Source organism: Bradysia coprophila, unplaced genomic scaffold (assembly GCF_014529535.1).
Source record: "Bradysia coprophila strain Holo2 unplaced genomic scaffold, BU_Bcop_v1 contig_193, whole genome shotgun sequence".
In the NCBI taxonomy this organism is placed as follows: domain Eukaryota; kingdom Metazoa; phylum Arthropoda; class Insecta; order Diptera; family Sciaridae; genus Bradysia; species Bradysia coprophila.
The window spans coordinates 2519996-2536431 of NW_023503456.1; the positions used below are offsets into that span (position 1 = coordinate 2519996).

General features: G+C 35.6%; 2 protein-coding genes across 8 annotated transcripts in view; one reads left to right on the top strand and one right to left on the bottom strand.

The window, feature by feature from the left end:
• The window catches only part of LOC119075243 (regulating synaptic membrane exocytosis protein 1), a 72717-nt gene that overhangs the window by 13560 nt on the left and 42721 nt on the right, over window positions 1–16436 (top strand). For all 7 annotated transcript variants that reach the window (XR_005087344.1, XR_005087342.1, XR_005087340.1 and 4 more), the window contains exons 4-6: window positions 2855–2977; window positions 3044–3487; window positions 3566–3803. Coding sequence is in view for 2 of the 7 variants with exons in the window: in XM_037181640.1 (XP_037037535.1) it covers window positions 2855–2977; window positions 3044–3487; window positions 3566–3803 (805 nt within the window). In the remaining 5 variants the exon portion in view is untranslated. The remainder of the gene's footprint in view (window positions 1–2854; window positions 2978–3043; window positions 3488–3565; window positions 3804–16436) is intronic.
• On the bottom strand, window positions 20–2098 carry LOC119075249. Its single transcript, XM_037181648.1, has 4 exons — window positions 1825–2098; window positions 563–848; window positions 322–494; window positions 20–192 (listed from the first exon to the last, which is right to left on the bottom strand). Exons 1-4 carry the CDS (start codon window positions 1951–1953, stop codon window positions 79–81), a joined length of 702 nt encoding a protein of 233 aa, XP_037037543.1. The 5' UTR covers window positions 1954–2098; the 3' UTR covers window positions 20–78.

A 16436-nucleotide genomic window follows, 5' to 3' on the forward strand; every position in this document is an offset into this window, starting at 1 on the left:
GGATTCACACAAAACAAAACAAAACATTTTTTATTGGCATTATGACCGTTCACGATCAGAATTGTTTTTTTTTTCATTTTACATTCGACTGAATCTAGGTTGATTGGTATCGCCTCTATCCAAATAATGATAGCCATGTTGATGATGTGGTTCCGAGTGATATAGACCGTAATGTACGCCTGACGATGCTACCTGTAATTATAAATAAATAATCAGAGTGCATGTGCTCTGCAGAGAAGCGCATATCGCTTCAATGAACAATAACAACAAGAAAGTCGTGTAGTCAAACTACAATGCATTCATATATGAGAGAAATGTTACCCTTTTCGCTCCGTTCATTATCGCCATAATCAGTGCCATTTTAGCCAGTAGTAGAGCCTTCCCGCTTACTATCGATAGGAACTGAAATCCCATTGGTATTGTAAAGGCGCCCAATGCAGTTACTCCCAATATCATCATCGGTATCATTTGATTACGATTACGTCGATTGGGACCTGTTTCAGCAGGAAGGTATTCATTAGCGAACCAATTCAGTTCTAGTAACACATCCATCTATCAAAACCTCTTCCCACAGCCGCTGTTTGAGTTAAATCAATGTTAAGGGTATGTGTGCTCAAGAGATTGATCAATTTTTTTAAAATATAACCGGACCAGGACGCTTTTGATAGGGCTGTATTACTGCGATCTATTGTTTTGTCAAGGGGTTGTTCGATGTCAGCAATCGGTGTTTGTTGTAGTGCATGTTTTCGTATGAGTTTCATTTCAACTGTCAATGGTATGACATCGGATGCTATCATATTATCGAAAACATCAAGACTGCAGTCTCTGATGCAATCAAACATGTTGAGCTGAAAGTAAATTCCATTGCTAAGATCTATGGAGAAGAATTTTGAGGCTGATCTTTATATCGAAATGGTGTTCCCCAATTTAAGAGGAATTTTGTTCATACGATGTGCTGTCGACAACGACCTCGCCTCGGGTTGACAATTTTGACATCTATTGCGCTAAATTTACATTTACGCTCATGTTAGGAAATAGTTATTTATGACATTGAGTGCAAAGTACTTTATTAGGCTCTAGATGTGTAATTGTGACTCGAGACCGCAGGTCGAGAGTCACAATACACATCGTGAGCCTAATAAAGTACTTTGCACCGAGATTCATACAACGTTTTATGCCACAGAGGCATCCAAAGGTTGCAAATTTTGCATATTATGATACCGAGTGGCATAAATAGCTATTTACGTATTCTTCTCATATTCTGGGCATATTCAAAACAACAGCATTCCGATACACATATCTAAATGCAAAATGCGGGCGTCTCAAATTAGCGAATTTTAAGGAAAATGAAATTTCATTGATTTTACTTTGTTTCACATCGTCGGCCTATTGGGAATGAAACTACATCACTGAAATTTCATTTTTCTTATAATTCGATATCTGTACATGCATGTCTTTCTGCCTCTTTCGTACATCGAAAAAGAGAATGGTTCGATGCACATAGTAATGCCATGATTATCTAAATGCAAAAATGTGACGTGTTCAATTGGCTAATGAAATTTCAATGATTTGACTCCATTCCAAATAGGCTGACGATGTTTTTTCCTCTGTGAATTAAAAACCTTCTACTATCAGACTATCAGAAATGAAAATTCATTTTTTCTTACAATTTGCTAATTTAACACGTCCCCTTTTTACATTTAGATATTCATCTGATGCCAGCAATTTACATTTAACACTTATTGGTAATCTCACATCTAACACATAAAACAATCAATTTCTGTTAAACTTCTATATCGACTACCGAGAATAGGCAACACTTACATTCACTGGACATTTTTTCATTGAATCTTTCATAGTCTCTGCAAAATCCGACCAGGAGTCAGCCACAGAACTTGTGCTCAGGACATATCCGTTAAACAAAAGTAAAATGAAAATTGCTTTCTTACACATTGCTCTTAAAAGGAACAATTTTTTCCCATATTATCGTCTTCACTCAAATCACTAGGGGTAAATTCAGACAAATTTTCACTCAACTAATTGAACTGCAATACGTTGTTCTTCTAACGCAACAACTTTATGTCCATCGATGCGTTCGGAAAATGGGAAATAACTAAATTGGAATATTCGACGGTAGTCTCCTCTTATATTAACTCAATTGCAACGCATTGACCTTAATAGTTAAATGATTGATGTGGTCAAGTCACATATATATGCAGCAGGTTCCGTCATTTTCATCGATTTAATTTGCACTTTCTGGTCTACCGATTTTTCGGACAATATTTTATGAGTCTCTGTTGTTGCACTTTGTATGTGCATTTGGAACGTTGACACAATGTGAATGTAGAAGTAATTTTCCGTTTTATTTAGCATAACACGAGACCCAGACAAGTAAACGGATAGAATGGAAACTGTTGAGTTGGATGTTGGTAGTGGAAATTACTGTCTATTGTCCAGGTTTTATTCAAATATTACGACAACTCAATGCGGTGTGTCGGAGAAAATTTCTGTTTGTTTCCTTTGTTCAAATTACAATGGAAGTTGGTGCTGTGGATGAAAGGGAAAAACCGAGGTTAGCGTTTAGACACCAGTTTGCAGGTTTTAGGTTTAGTGATGAACTGAAATTTCATTTCAATTAAGATTCGCTAGAATTGTTCGTGCACAAAATGATATAGTGCTACTGTCGCCATGGTCTGATGATATTTTTTAGATGCTTTTTCTCTTAGATCGAAACAGTGGTCGAATTATGTCTTACATCACAATGTCGTTATTTCTACCAATCGCCTTCCTGTGTATCTGTATTACACAAACATCTTGTCATATTCTTATAGTTTTGCCTTTTCTTCTATTCTAGGTAATTTGGGTCTGTATCCTATGCCGCAAAAAACAAGAACTTTTATCGAAAACCGGTCAGTGGATAAATAAAGTACCTGAAAGTGACAGCTACATTCGTCGCATCGAGCCTCATATGAGTGGAGTAAGCGAATTGAGGCGTGAGCGACATTGTATTAGTTTCTAAATCATAAACTCCTTCGATTTTCAGTCACTTCTACCGGATTCACAAGATATGTCAGATAAGCGACCGAAATTGGAACGGGCCCGAAGCGCTGCAGAAAAAGAAAATCAACCGCTACAACGATCGGGCAGCCAATTGAGACGCCAATATTCACAGCAAGAGCCACCGCGACGAATGTCCTCAGAGGGTGTGGATAGTACAATGATGCTGCCACAACGGCGAATGCAATCACAGAACCAACAATACCAACAGCAACAACAACAACAACAACAACAACAAATTCAACATCAGCAGCAGCAGCAGCAACCACAACATCAACAGCCACACCATCAACAGTACCAACAACCATCCGTTTATCAAAGTCACCAACAACAAATTGGTACAAACAATCCGCACCAGTTTCATGCACAACATTCTGTGATCGGTCACACACATTCGATGTATCCAGATGATGATCCGAAGTATTATCAGGTACGTGTTAACACCGCCGACTGATGGGAGACATTTGTTTTTAGTCAATTTACTCAATAGAGTATACCATTTGCACAGGGTGAACTTGATGGACTTATGCGTCAACATCCACACCTGGTGCATCCGAGGCAACAACAGCATTACACGCAACAAAAACAACACGATATCCAGCATCATTCAATGCCACAAACACTAGGTCTTAGTTCAGACGTACAAAACAAGCACAAACGACCTCTCGGAGGACCATATCTAACGCAACAACGATCATTTAGCAGTTCCGAGGAGGAACTACGTTGCACACCCACTGATTTTGATGGTAAGTATTCATTTTGACGCAATTTTTTGTTTTGGGATTTCTCTTTTGTATATTTGAAAAATTTCGTTTTTTTTATACTGATACTTGAAGACACACTTCTTAGAAGGGATGTAACATAATCTGTTTGTTTTGACTGAGACGTTAGGTGTGTTTTGTTCCAAAATTATGGTGTCGTGAAACGAATTTCATCTGATTCAGATGGTCTGAATCACTATCCTGAAGCTGCACTAATCGTTAGCCAGCAGCGTGACAGTAATCTGTCGCGATTATTATTCATTAGAGTAACACACATACATCATGTCTTGAGTAAGTTCAGCGAGACCAATAGTTTCATAGACTGTGACTCGACTTAGCAAAGTTCTAGGCATAGAAAACATTTGTTCGCACAAATCGAGGCAATTCTTGTAAATTATTTGAAATCGATGTAAAAAATCATTCTAAGCAGAAAATTACTTTCAGGCATTCCTCTAAAATACACCGATTTTTTTTATAAAACTGGTTCAAACGTCAATCCGCGCAGCCGCCGACATAAAATTTTGAAATGATCGACCTAATTTTTTTGAGTTTAGGCTGTTTTAAGATATTCTACTGATTGAAAAAGCGGCCAAACATATCATGCCCGCATGTTATTAATCAAGTGTGACGCAAGTCCACTACCAAAACTTTTTTTTTTTGGACTAAGGAAAATATTTACAGCAACTTTTTGACTTTCTCCCTTGGCTCCAACGACCCCTAAACTCGGACATTTGTATGAAAATAAGCAAAATTTCACATTTTCAGATGACTAAAAATGCATACGTTAGTTAGTTTCCATGGAAAAGTGGATCCAGCAACTCCTAAACGTTTCCATAGATTTTCCCGAAATTTTGGCTATAGGTCAATCGCTCAAAACCACTTACAGTGGAGGTGTGACGGAAGTCCTGTTATCCACTTACAAAAGAACTGATATCGGTGTAGGTGACGCTTACAGATTCGACACGCAAAAAGATATGCGTCACAAATGGCAGCTGATGAGGAAAGTACGCGAAAGTTTTATCGACAAAAATCTTATCAGAAAAATTTTAGGAAGAAAATTATAAAAAAAGTTTGCGTCAACAAGTGGCAGATGTTGAGGAAGGAAATTTTTTAAAATTGTGAAGTATATTGCTTTAAAGAATGGGATTCAAACGGAAGAAAGCAGAATCATCTGCCACTTGTTGACGCAAATTTTTTTGTTATAATTTTCTTCCTAAAATTTTTCGGGTCAAATTTTTGCTGATCAAACTTTCGCGTGCTTTCCTCATCAGCTGCCATTTGTGACGCATATCTTTTTGTGTGTCGAATCTGTAAGCGTTCACCTACACCGATATTAGTTCTTTTGTAAGTGGATAACAGGACTTGCGTCACACCTCCACTGTAAGTGGTTTTGGGCGATATCAGCTCTTTTGTAAGTTTTGATTATTTAGAATTTGGTGGCAGATAACAGATTGTGCAGTTTGAACGAAAATATTCTTCTTACAAAACTATATAACTTTCTCTTTGATCTGAATCTTCCAGCTTTCATTTGACGAAAATTGAAAATTTGACGAAATTAGAAAATTTGACGAAAATCAAAACTTTGATGAAAATCGAAAAATTGACGAAAATCGAAAATTTGACGCACTTAAAACGCTCATAGCTCCCAAGTAAGCGACTTTTTAGGAACACCATGAAACCGCATCGACTAGAATGTGAAACTCTATAACTTTGTCTTTTATACGAGGTTTCTATCTGCCATATTTTCCGAGCTATTGTGGACATAGCCACTTAAAACACTCATAGCTACCAAATAAGCGACTTTTTAGGGAAACCATGAAACACGCATCGACTAGAATTTGAAACTCTATAAATTTGTCTTTTACACGAGGTTTCCATCCGCCGTATTTTCCGAGTCATAGCCTCGGTCATAGCTGATATAGCTCGCAATTAAAACGCTCATAGCTCCCAAATGATAGATTTTTTTTTGAAAACACTGAAACACGTGTCGACTGAGTTATGGGTCCTATAGTTCAATAGCTTAAAACGCTCATAGCTCCGAAATTATAAGATTTTATGAAAATTACTTCAAATTAGTTTCCTTGACATACCCTGAAAATTTCAGCCAAATCCACCAGTAAATTCAAAAGTTTCGTTGTAACAAAGTGACAAAGTAACAAAGGTTGGTAAAATTCATCTAATTCAAAATGCATGAAAATCCATTTCTTCATACAAATTTCTACAAATTTCCAAGTTTTGAAATTTAATATCTTGGCCAAATCTTAACCTTATGAGGCGTGTGATAGCTCGTTGAACTCGTATGGACGCACAGATTATGAATAAAATACTTTGGGGGTAGTAGGAGCAAAGGGGGAAAAGTCAAAAAGTTCGTGTATATATGTTCCTCAGTCCTACAGAAAAAAAAAATTGTCAAATTTTTCAGTGTGAACGGACCTGCGTCACGGCCCTTCACTAACGTAGGGCCATGATAATGTCCCAAAAATAAGAATGCAATTTTCAAAAGCTGGATACAACATATACCGTGGGAGCCCTACCTAAGTCTCCATAAAAATGCCATATAAAAGCTAATTTGCATGTGTGTGTTGTATAATTCTGGCACATGATATGGATGGTATTGCGGTGAAAGTTGTGTGTTGTTTTTGGATGGATAGCGTTCTTGTTGGAAATTGTAGGGACCATTAAGCATTAACTTCCACTGGGTTGGTTCCTCAATTTTCGGATGACGGATCATTCCTCTGGCATTTTTTAACTTCGGAGTTTTAAATGGATTTTAGTTATATTCGACATGAGTGTTCCAAGATTGGTTCCTAGATTTTGGGATTCAGACTGATTTCTCTAGATTTTTTTTAGGTTTGTTGACATACTTACAAAATCAAAACCCTTTCGATTGATGTCGAGGAAACTATTGTTAGGAAAATGTTTCAAAAATGGCTGAAAGCACGGAATTTAAACGGAAGAAAGCCACTGGTGACACAAATTTATTTTTGTAAAATTTTCTTTCAAAAACTTTTTGGGTCAATTTTTGTTGATAAAACTTTTACGTCACATTTACTTTTTACCGTTTTTTTAACTGATTGTTCTAGCTACCAGATAACTACGGCAAATTTTTTCACATCGCCGCTTCGAATGGCCTTAGCCACATATTTGGCGGCTGTCGAGTGAGTAAAAGGGGAGCTTTAATTTTGCCAAAGCGTTCTCCATGTTGGGCTTTTTAAAGAGGATTTGTGCAGAATTCCGGAACGTTCAGTGTCTGGCAAGCATTTATAATGCTCATGTCAGATCACATCTTGAATATACCCAAAGTTCTCCAATTAAATTAATTAAAATCTGATTCTTTTTGTAAAAAAAAAAAACTTTGGGACGAGCAGAACATTCCATATGATCTGGAATTTTGATTACCTTCCGCTAACCCAGCCAAATAAATCGACAAACATTTTAAATGCAAATTTAACCGATTTCTGGAATACAATTGGAATCAGACGGATTGTTCAGCTCGTATCAAAGATTTTTTTTTAAATAAAATCAGATTTTTATTAATTTAATTACAGAAGACCAAACAAAAAAGCAAAATCTGCGTTTCATTGGTCTTTCTTATTTGTAGTTCGTTCAAAGTGTCACACACGTATAAAATGCTTGAAAGCAGGAAGAATGAAGCTTTTTTTCCCTTATACGCGAGAGAGAAAATTGATTTTGCCTGCTTGATCTGAGTGTATATATTTTATTGCCATTCCCCCTTTAAACTCTCTCTCTATCTCACACACACTAAGATATAATAAGCTTTCTCTCTCAATTAATAAACAATGCCATACCATCGCAAATACATAAGTGCCAACAAAACGTTTTCTCTTATCCATTTGGCATTGACAAGAAAGCTTTTAGAGTGTCGATATCTCGAAAAAAAACTAGAAGATTCTGGATAGTTTGGAGAGCAGAAAAAACGTTAGAAATCTAGTTTACTAGTGTGTATAGGTGTGGAATCATCTCTGTGTGTGTATTAGTTTATGTGTGTTAATGCAATGGCAAAAAACGTACAGCGCACGCAAACGAACTTAAAACTTCAATTGTGTCGTTGTGAAGGTTTTCAAACATTTTTATCGTTCCGTTCAAACACCCACGTGGCTTTTTCTGCGTATGTGTTTGAGAGAGTCGTTCATCGAGTGATTGGTGACGATTTTATTTTCAAAACTCAACTTTGTTGAATTTTGATTTTATTCCATTCAATTTAAACAATGGAATAAAATCAAAATTCAACAAAGTTGAGTTTTGAAAATAATCGTCACTTTATAGACATATGGTGAGTAAGTTTTCATCCATCCATATAAAACAGTAAGTATATAATAGTGGCGTAGGTGGTTTCGGAATGTCGTTGGGTGTACCACTTTACCATAAAAATTGTATTAAAACGATACAAGCTGCCAAAAGATGTGACAGAAGAAAAGCTAAATTTACTCAAATCAAACATTTCTACAGGTTTAGGGACTGTAACATTCAGAAAATTTAAAAAACAAGTCGATCATTTTGAACGACATTCAACAGGGCTGGTACAAAAACCAAAAATGTTCTAAGCAGCGGCAATAAAAATTGTTCTAAATTACATCCGTTACATCCCTGTTCGGTATCGTTGGGCATCACAAAATCAAAACGGTTTCAAATAATTTTCCAACCGGTTCGAACAGATCGTTTTCGCTTTGCAATTTTGATTGCTTTTTCTGATAAAAATGACTGCAGATTTATTTGTCGATTTGGTGTTTCTAGCTTCCTGGTTTCCCCCACTACCCAATTGCAAAACAAAGATTAAACATTATACAAACCCAATGGGCGACAAAGATTGCACAGAAACGGACATTTGAGCAAAGTTAACTTTTTCATTGCACAGAAACGGACAACGAGTGCTAAAACTTTAAATAATTAATGAATGAACTTAAACGGCTGACTGTTGTGGTATTGGTATAAGATACGTAATTAATTCTGACCACTGTGCGTGTGTGTGTGTGTGTGTGTGTGTGTGGAGTGCATGGCATCGGATGATTATAGACAAAATGCAATTACTTTACACTTTGTGGTGTCATCTAATGACGTCTGTCGTGTGGGCTGCGCTACATCAATGACATTTATAATTGGATCAGACAAAACAGAAATTAGCACCTACAGAAAATCATTCACAGAAGATTTATGGTTTCGGGCTCAATTTGCAAATTCTTCTTTGTCTTCCTCCTATGAGGCATCTTCCCCCCCATTCATTGTCAGTTTTTCTGTATGTAAATTTTCTATCTGCTCCAAAGGATACCCCTTTTTGTGTATTGAATCGATGAAAAAAAGAAAAAGAAAAAAACGAAACGAAATAAATCTCTGCTGATGCTGTGAAATATATTTTGTAGTACACCCCCATCCACTGGTAGAGAGATAGCAATTAATCAACTTTTTTTTCGTTCGTTCGTTCGTTCGCATCCATACCGTCGTCTTTCCGTTTCAAATTCATTGTCATTGTCAGAAAATATATGTGCTGATTGAAATGATGCTGTTCTGTCCGCGTCAGACTTTTTATATGGATAATGTACATAATGTGGATGTGGAAGGTTGTAACGAAACGAAACTACTTATGTTGTGTACACTGTGTGTTTTTCTTCATACACCCATGTACGTATATCAATTGAGGTTGAAATGACATTGAATTTAGTGTTATTTTCTCCATGTTTCAAGTGGATTTCTAATTACATGCACACTCATCCCGAACAATAAAAATGTGCATTTTCCATTCAAGGACAATTGGTACTACTGAGATTTCAAGTTTTTTTTTTGATAAGTTATTGCATCATTGGTTCATGCTCGGTATAAAGGACATTGTAGTATTGGAAAAAGTCTGAGATTCAACATATATCTCAGCTAGTATAGAGTGTTCCAGTTCGAACAGTTAGCACAGTTTCCGAAAAGTTGAGGCTGTAGCGATCAAATTGTTTCAATATGAAGTAGCACAGTTTTAGAATAGTTCAGGCTGCGGATCACAATTGTGTTAGTACGAACTGGAAGGTATATTGTACTTTTTCGGAAAAACAATGAGAATAATCGGATCAGTTAGTACAGTTTTCAAACAGTTCAGGCTTGTGTTATAACTAACTAGAATACTATATCTGCTCTTGAAATAGGTAAAATTGACCAACTGATAGATGGATTTATTGTTAGAAGACATATCTGGCACGCCATGTCAAAAAAAGTTGGTTTCCGTTTTTCAAATTTTTTCTTTGTCTCAAGTGGTCTGGGTTCTTAGAATTTTTTTCTTCCGGAATATGGGAAATCGCTTTTCCGGGCCGGGAAAGCAATTTATAGACATTTTTTTATTTATAGTCGACTATGTGCAGAATGAAACAACATTTTTCAAAAATTCTTTTTTTTTATTGAAAGCCGGATTAAGTACCAGCACTTATTGATTTGAATTTTATTCGGCACAGTTTGCACAGTTTTTCATGTTTAATCACACAAGACAAAGAAAGAAAAAAATTGACAGACGTCAACCGAGCGAATTGACACAATAACGGACTAACGGGGGATAAATTATTGGGTTACATGATTCACTACCGCATGCAAAATTTATTGTACGAACGAACTTAAAGACATGTAGTAATAAGTAGTAATAGTAGTAGATTACTGTGGTAGAAAGACAATGGTCTCGACACCGAGTAGAGGGACTGTGTCCTTGTTTTGTCATTTTTACTCTGACTATGGTGTTGATGTCCTCCAAATCGGTGCGATTTATACATTTGCGACTAGTGAAGAGTTTAAAATTAGGTTGGAGCATCCAACCAACTTATTGTTAATCAATGCAAAGCATGAATCTAAACAAGAAATGTTCTACGGTATCCCACTAAAATGAACCGATTTGTTTATAAGTCGTCACAAAACGTACAGCCGTCCATTAAAAAATTACAAAATGTCATACCCACATCTTGGATTTTACTCTGTTCTGAGACATTATACTGATCAAAGATGTGGTCAAACATATACATATACTAGCTACCGGGCAGCTCAAACAAATTTCGTCTACCCGCGACTACAAACGGCCTCAGTCAAGTCTTGAGCGGCTGACAATATGCAGTACAGTGGTGGCTGTTATTGCCATGCTAAAACGAAAATTGATTCAATACCAGCACATTTCTACCGACGTCTCTGAAGACTCACTCAATGGATGTGCGATTTTTCCGGTACAAATTCCGATTTTTCTAAATCGAATTCCATTCTGGCTGTAAAGTTTTCCATTTTCTTTGGCTCTTTTCTAGTGCTCTTAACAGAAAATGTGAGGTTTTGTCTACTTAATATATATACATATTGATTCCGATGCAGTGCGTCATAAAGAAATACCAATACAAACAAATGATGAAAGTATGAAAGTTCCATATAATCGAAAGTTCCATCGAAAGAATCTGGATTTTCCTCTGATGATACATTACAAAAGTACAGAGCGGAGCACACATCCGTTATATATACGTATACTGTAGTATGAAGTAAAGTTATGCGAGAATGTATTTGATTGTGGGAAAAATAAGCAAACAAAGCTTTCCAATGTGACGTCACGTGATAAATTTTCCAAGTTTCTCTCCATTAGCGAATGAGTGTATGTATGAAGATAGTTCTCCACTGGTGTACCATCGAAATACCATCGATTTAAGGCAATTAGTCATGAAACACACAATATTTTTATAATTTAGTTAAAAATCAAAAATGTACTAAGGCACCGTCAATAAAGATTGTTCTAAGTTATTACACCCCTGTGCTCTCTAGATATGAATCATTCCAACTGTTCGGTTCATTTCGGATTCGGAATATTTTAGGGGTAAACGCGAAATTGTTCGGTGTATTTTTGGTGTAGTGTTGAAATAATGTGTGCTTTCACTCTCTCTCTCTCTATCTCAAAATAAACAATGCCATCGCAAATACACATTATGTGTATATGTATAATGTGTGCACAAGTCACTTGTGACCAAATGGAAATTTGGAAGAGTTGTGTGGCACAAATTTCTGATTCACTTGAAACGGAAAAACCCTTATTCGTGTAATTATATATGTATGCATGGAGAGACTATAAAATTTTTTATATATTTTTTCGGTGGAAAAGAGAATTTATCGGATGTTCGTGAATGTATGGGTATGTGTGTGTGGTGTGTATTTCGTGAGTAGTTTAGCATTGGAATAATTTTCCATTGATCGAAATGCACCGCCGAAGGTAGGTTTATTCGGCGCTGTTTCACATTAGCGCCAACTGTCGACTTGTCCGTTCGAAGATTGAAAAATGATCAATACGTAATATATCATTGTGCTGTGAATTCATTTTTTGTTTGTTTGTTGAATAAACTTGAAGCGAAAACGTTTTGATGATTTGAAACTGGCTACCTTAACTGTTATTTCGACCGAATTTGGTGAATTCATTGTACTGTAATAACGGAGAAATACTCGGCTTGAATGAAAATAGTGAAACATAATTCGGGAATACATATGTGACGGGCCAGAGGTACATATATAATAAGAGTATGTGTGGCACAGAAAGACAACCTGAAACTTTATGTAATTGATTAAATTGCGAGGAAAAAAAACTGTACTGAGTTCGGAAAAAACATTTTTGTTTTTCTGTCTTGTGTTATCGCAGTAATTTACTGCGAAATAAAATAAATTTTCCCGTTCATGCATAGTTCTTGTATGTATACACCATAAAAATTTCGATATAATTTTTCTCCGTTTGCTTTTCATCGAAGTTGGAATAAAAATAAGAAAAAAAGTTTTCACATAAATTACGGAATAATGTTACCAGCAGCGCAATATAGTGTCATCAGAAAGTGATTATTATCATTTAATTCTGGGAAATGAAGTAAAAAAAAGGTAAAAATAATGTTTGGTAAAAATATTTTCCTCATTATAAATCGGAAAAAAAAACTTTGATTTTACTCCGGTAAGCTTGGGCTTATAATAAAAACTTTTTATTTCTAATTTAGAAAAGTTTCTAAAATATTTTCGTGTTTTGTTATGATTTTACGAGAATATTTTTGTGTGTGGGCAGAGTTATATTCGTATTTAACATAGTTACCGAGTTATATTTTCCGAAATTAATTAGCTGTTTAACGTCGGTTCATGGAAAAGTCATTCCTATTTTCGTTTACCATAGTTTATGCTTTATAGATGACACTCAATAATGTAGTGCATATTATGGGATACACAAACACACACGGGAAGTATTTAAATCCGATCAATATAACGGTACAGTGTTTCCTCATTCAGGGAACTGACTGAATTTATTATATACTAGGAATTGTGAACTTTTGACGAAATTTGTGAAATTTGACGAAATTCGACGAAATTTGTAAAATTTTAGAACTTTTGCGAAATTTGACGATTTCATTTCAACAACAAAGCTGTAAATCGATGCAATCCCCGACTTTACTTTACTTGACTTAATTACGGTTCGAATCTTTGCTAAATTCACCAGAGGCTTTTCTGTCTTTACTAAACTTTGGGCTGACTTTACACACATTTCACTCGGATTCTCCACTCCCATCATCCACTGACAGATGATGCCAATCCGGAAAATGCGCACGGAATCCACGATTCGGATGCAGTACTGTTTACTTCATTGTGTAGCCCTTACGATCTTAATAGGATTTTGTCAGTATTGAAATATGTTTCCAACGTTCTTGCTATTCATCATATTCGCTGGGTTCCATTGGTTTGATCCTCTGTAGATTTACAACTTTTCATCGTAATAGCCAAATGAAATTTTTTTAACGGAATGGTACCGCGGAGGAAGTGTTCGACCTAAAAAAAAATCAATATAACCAAACGCTGCTGGTATGTTTTCTCCTATAATCTATGAAAAATTTATATATTTCCATCGAGAATGGCTATTTGTGCTGCTGTAAGCGATGTTTGATTTTAATTCCGATCTATAAATGAAAGAATTCTGGGAAATAATTTCCATCATATTTGAAAGTGGTAGTGGGTGTGCTACTTGAACATTTGAACATATTTACATGTACGATATTTTCTTTCTTTTTTTTATCTATTTTTTGTTGCTATTGCTGTGTATAAGTACACATTCAATGTTGGTCAATCAATATTTTATGTTTTCAAATTTTATATAGCAAAAGAGTATATAATGTAAGTAGTGGAGTTATATATGTATATAATATGAGAAGGTGTTCATTACACATAGTTCATTTTAATTTTTTTTTTTGTATTTGAAATTTTGTACATGAATGAGTGCAACACATTTTCCGAAAAGCCGACATTAAATATTCAAAGTCCCGGAAGATGTCTGAACCATTTTTTTTTCATTCATTATAAATCGAACATTTATTGTAATGTATGCAACTTCCCTCGGTTGACTAGAAGACATAGTGGGCGATAAAATACCAGTATTCGAAATGTATTGCAAACAACATTTTACGCAATTCTGTGACGGAATTAAACTATTTCTTACATCTTTGAGTTGTAATGTCCTCATTAGGCTTAGTGAGGGATAATCAACGATAGACAATTCTCTTCCGCATGGGCTACTGTTCACACCCTGAATTTCAGGGCCTGAAAGTAGGAATGCAAATGCTACCGACAACAAAAATACAATTAATATTTGCCACATCTCACCAGAAAGCAACAAAAATACTCTCAAGATAAGCAGACTACTCTTAGCTTCATGCATGTTAAGCAAGTCATAAGAAAAATAGAATCGTTCGCATAGAAAATTTTCAGACATTTTCAACGTTTCAACATTATCATTTGCTTAACATATCCAGAACATATACTAAGACTAGTCTCCTTATGGGATCGTTTTTCCACTGAGTGGAACGTTAGCCTGGCCAGGCAATATGGTTTGTGGCGTAAACTGTACGTTTTAGTGTTTTGGCATAGAAACAGTTCATTCCGTCACAGTGTTGCATGCAAAATTAATCATATGCTCTGGTATATTAAGGTTTCGTTTCGGGTTGACAATTGACATCTAGTTCGACTATGTACCTTCATACTATTCTTGTTATGGGATCCATTCACTCAAAACAACAATACGAAACTGAGAGTATACTAAACTGACACTATAATGATTTTGTTGTACTGACAGTGTAGTGACATCAAATTGACAGCGGACTGAAAATATAGTGATAGTCGCTTAGACTAGTCATTCATGGACCATGGACTGGTATTTTTGCACGATACAATGAGGTTCCAACACCAGTTTGTGTAAAATACACATTTCGCACAATTTTTCGTAGAAATTTTCACTAACACATGAAGGCGTTGAAAATTTTGATCATTCTAGTAGAAACATTTAAATGTTTTGCGCTAATTTGTCCATTTTATGTTGGGACCACAAATTCTACGTAATTTTGTTCGTCATTTTCTGTCTATGTTTTTCTTGACCATGGTAGAGGGAATATATTGTCACTGGGCCGCTTAAATCGATATGAACAATTTTATTTTAAAATTATTGTTATGAGTACAACGAATCACAAAATTGAAAAATAAAAAGAAAATAAGGGAAACGATCTAATTGGAAATACTTATCAACCACACTTTCAAACACACACACACACACAAACAATACATTGTTCACAACACGACAAGTGTACAAAACTAGGACAATTTAAGCTTACTCATAAATTATTTATCAGTCCTACATACGACAGAGAAGACGGTGTTGTTGCTCCTACTTCAATTTTCAATACATAAAGTTCTTTTCGAGAAAAAAAAAAATAATCGAACTTTGTTACGATAGTTGTGTATACATTGTCGATGGGAAATTGTGTAATAAATAGCTTCTTGTTGTCTCTGTTTGTGTTCTGCAATTCTGCTTATGTTTTGAAAATGAAAGAAGCTTTTGGTTATGCTTACATAAGTCACTTCTTTATCACATTTACACACGATTTTTTGTTGTTGGTGAAAAATATTTTATAAGAACAGGTCACGTCTAATGTTCTTATTTTAAAACTGAACATGTAATTTTGATTTAGTTTATTTCATTTCCATCGCTCCAGCCTGTTTGAAGACCAAAAACAAGTTGAAAACACTGAAAAATATGGGTCTCCTGGAGCGAAAGTTTACTTCGACTAACTTTATGGCTTGCAACAGAATTTATCTGAGATTTATTATATGTGGAACGAAAGAGTGTAAGTCCAGCTACAAAACCCTATAGTCAGTTCCGCGGATAAATTCTGTTGCAAGCCAGTAGGACTGTCCAAACATTGACCATATTTTGAGTCATAAGTCCAGAACGGGTGGCGGCCCATACCGATGATTATACTCTTTATGAAGGTCTGTCAAAGGCCTATATTCCTACAAATTTTCAACTTTTAGAAACATGTCTATCTTGAGCTATCACAAAAAAACGGTTTTCACCACCCCTTGACATGCTATCACTTTTCACGTGTTCACTCAGAAAATGGGAAACTAACCGAAAAAGTAAAAGATCCCTATTTCGTAGAATTGAAAGATGATTCAAACGAGCTATAGCTTGCCTGGATCGCCGAACCATTGTTTTCAAATTGGTTCAAGTTTTGGCGATATCACTCTTAAATTCAGAGGCAGCCTATTGTCAAAAGATTGATTTACTCTAGCTGCACGCAAAGGAGACCTAATCCACCTAAAAAT

What these genes read in the sequence shown, in the direction of transcription:
- LOC119075249 (XM_037181648.1), bottom strand. Translation starts at nt 1,953, where the DNA reads ATGTGTAAGAAAGCAATTTTCATTTTACTTTTGTTTAACGGATATGTC. An exon ending in TGAAAAAATGTCCAGTGAAT is followed by an intron (nt 849 to 1,824) that starts GTAAGTGTTGCC and finishes ATTTACTTTCAG; the next exon opens with CTCAACATGTTTGATTGCAT. An exon ending in TAATGAACGGAGCGAAAAGG is followed by an intron (nt 193 to 321) that starts GTAACATTTCTC and finishes TTATAATTACAG; the next exon opens with GTAGCATCGTCAGGCGTACA.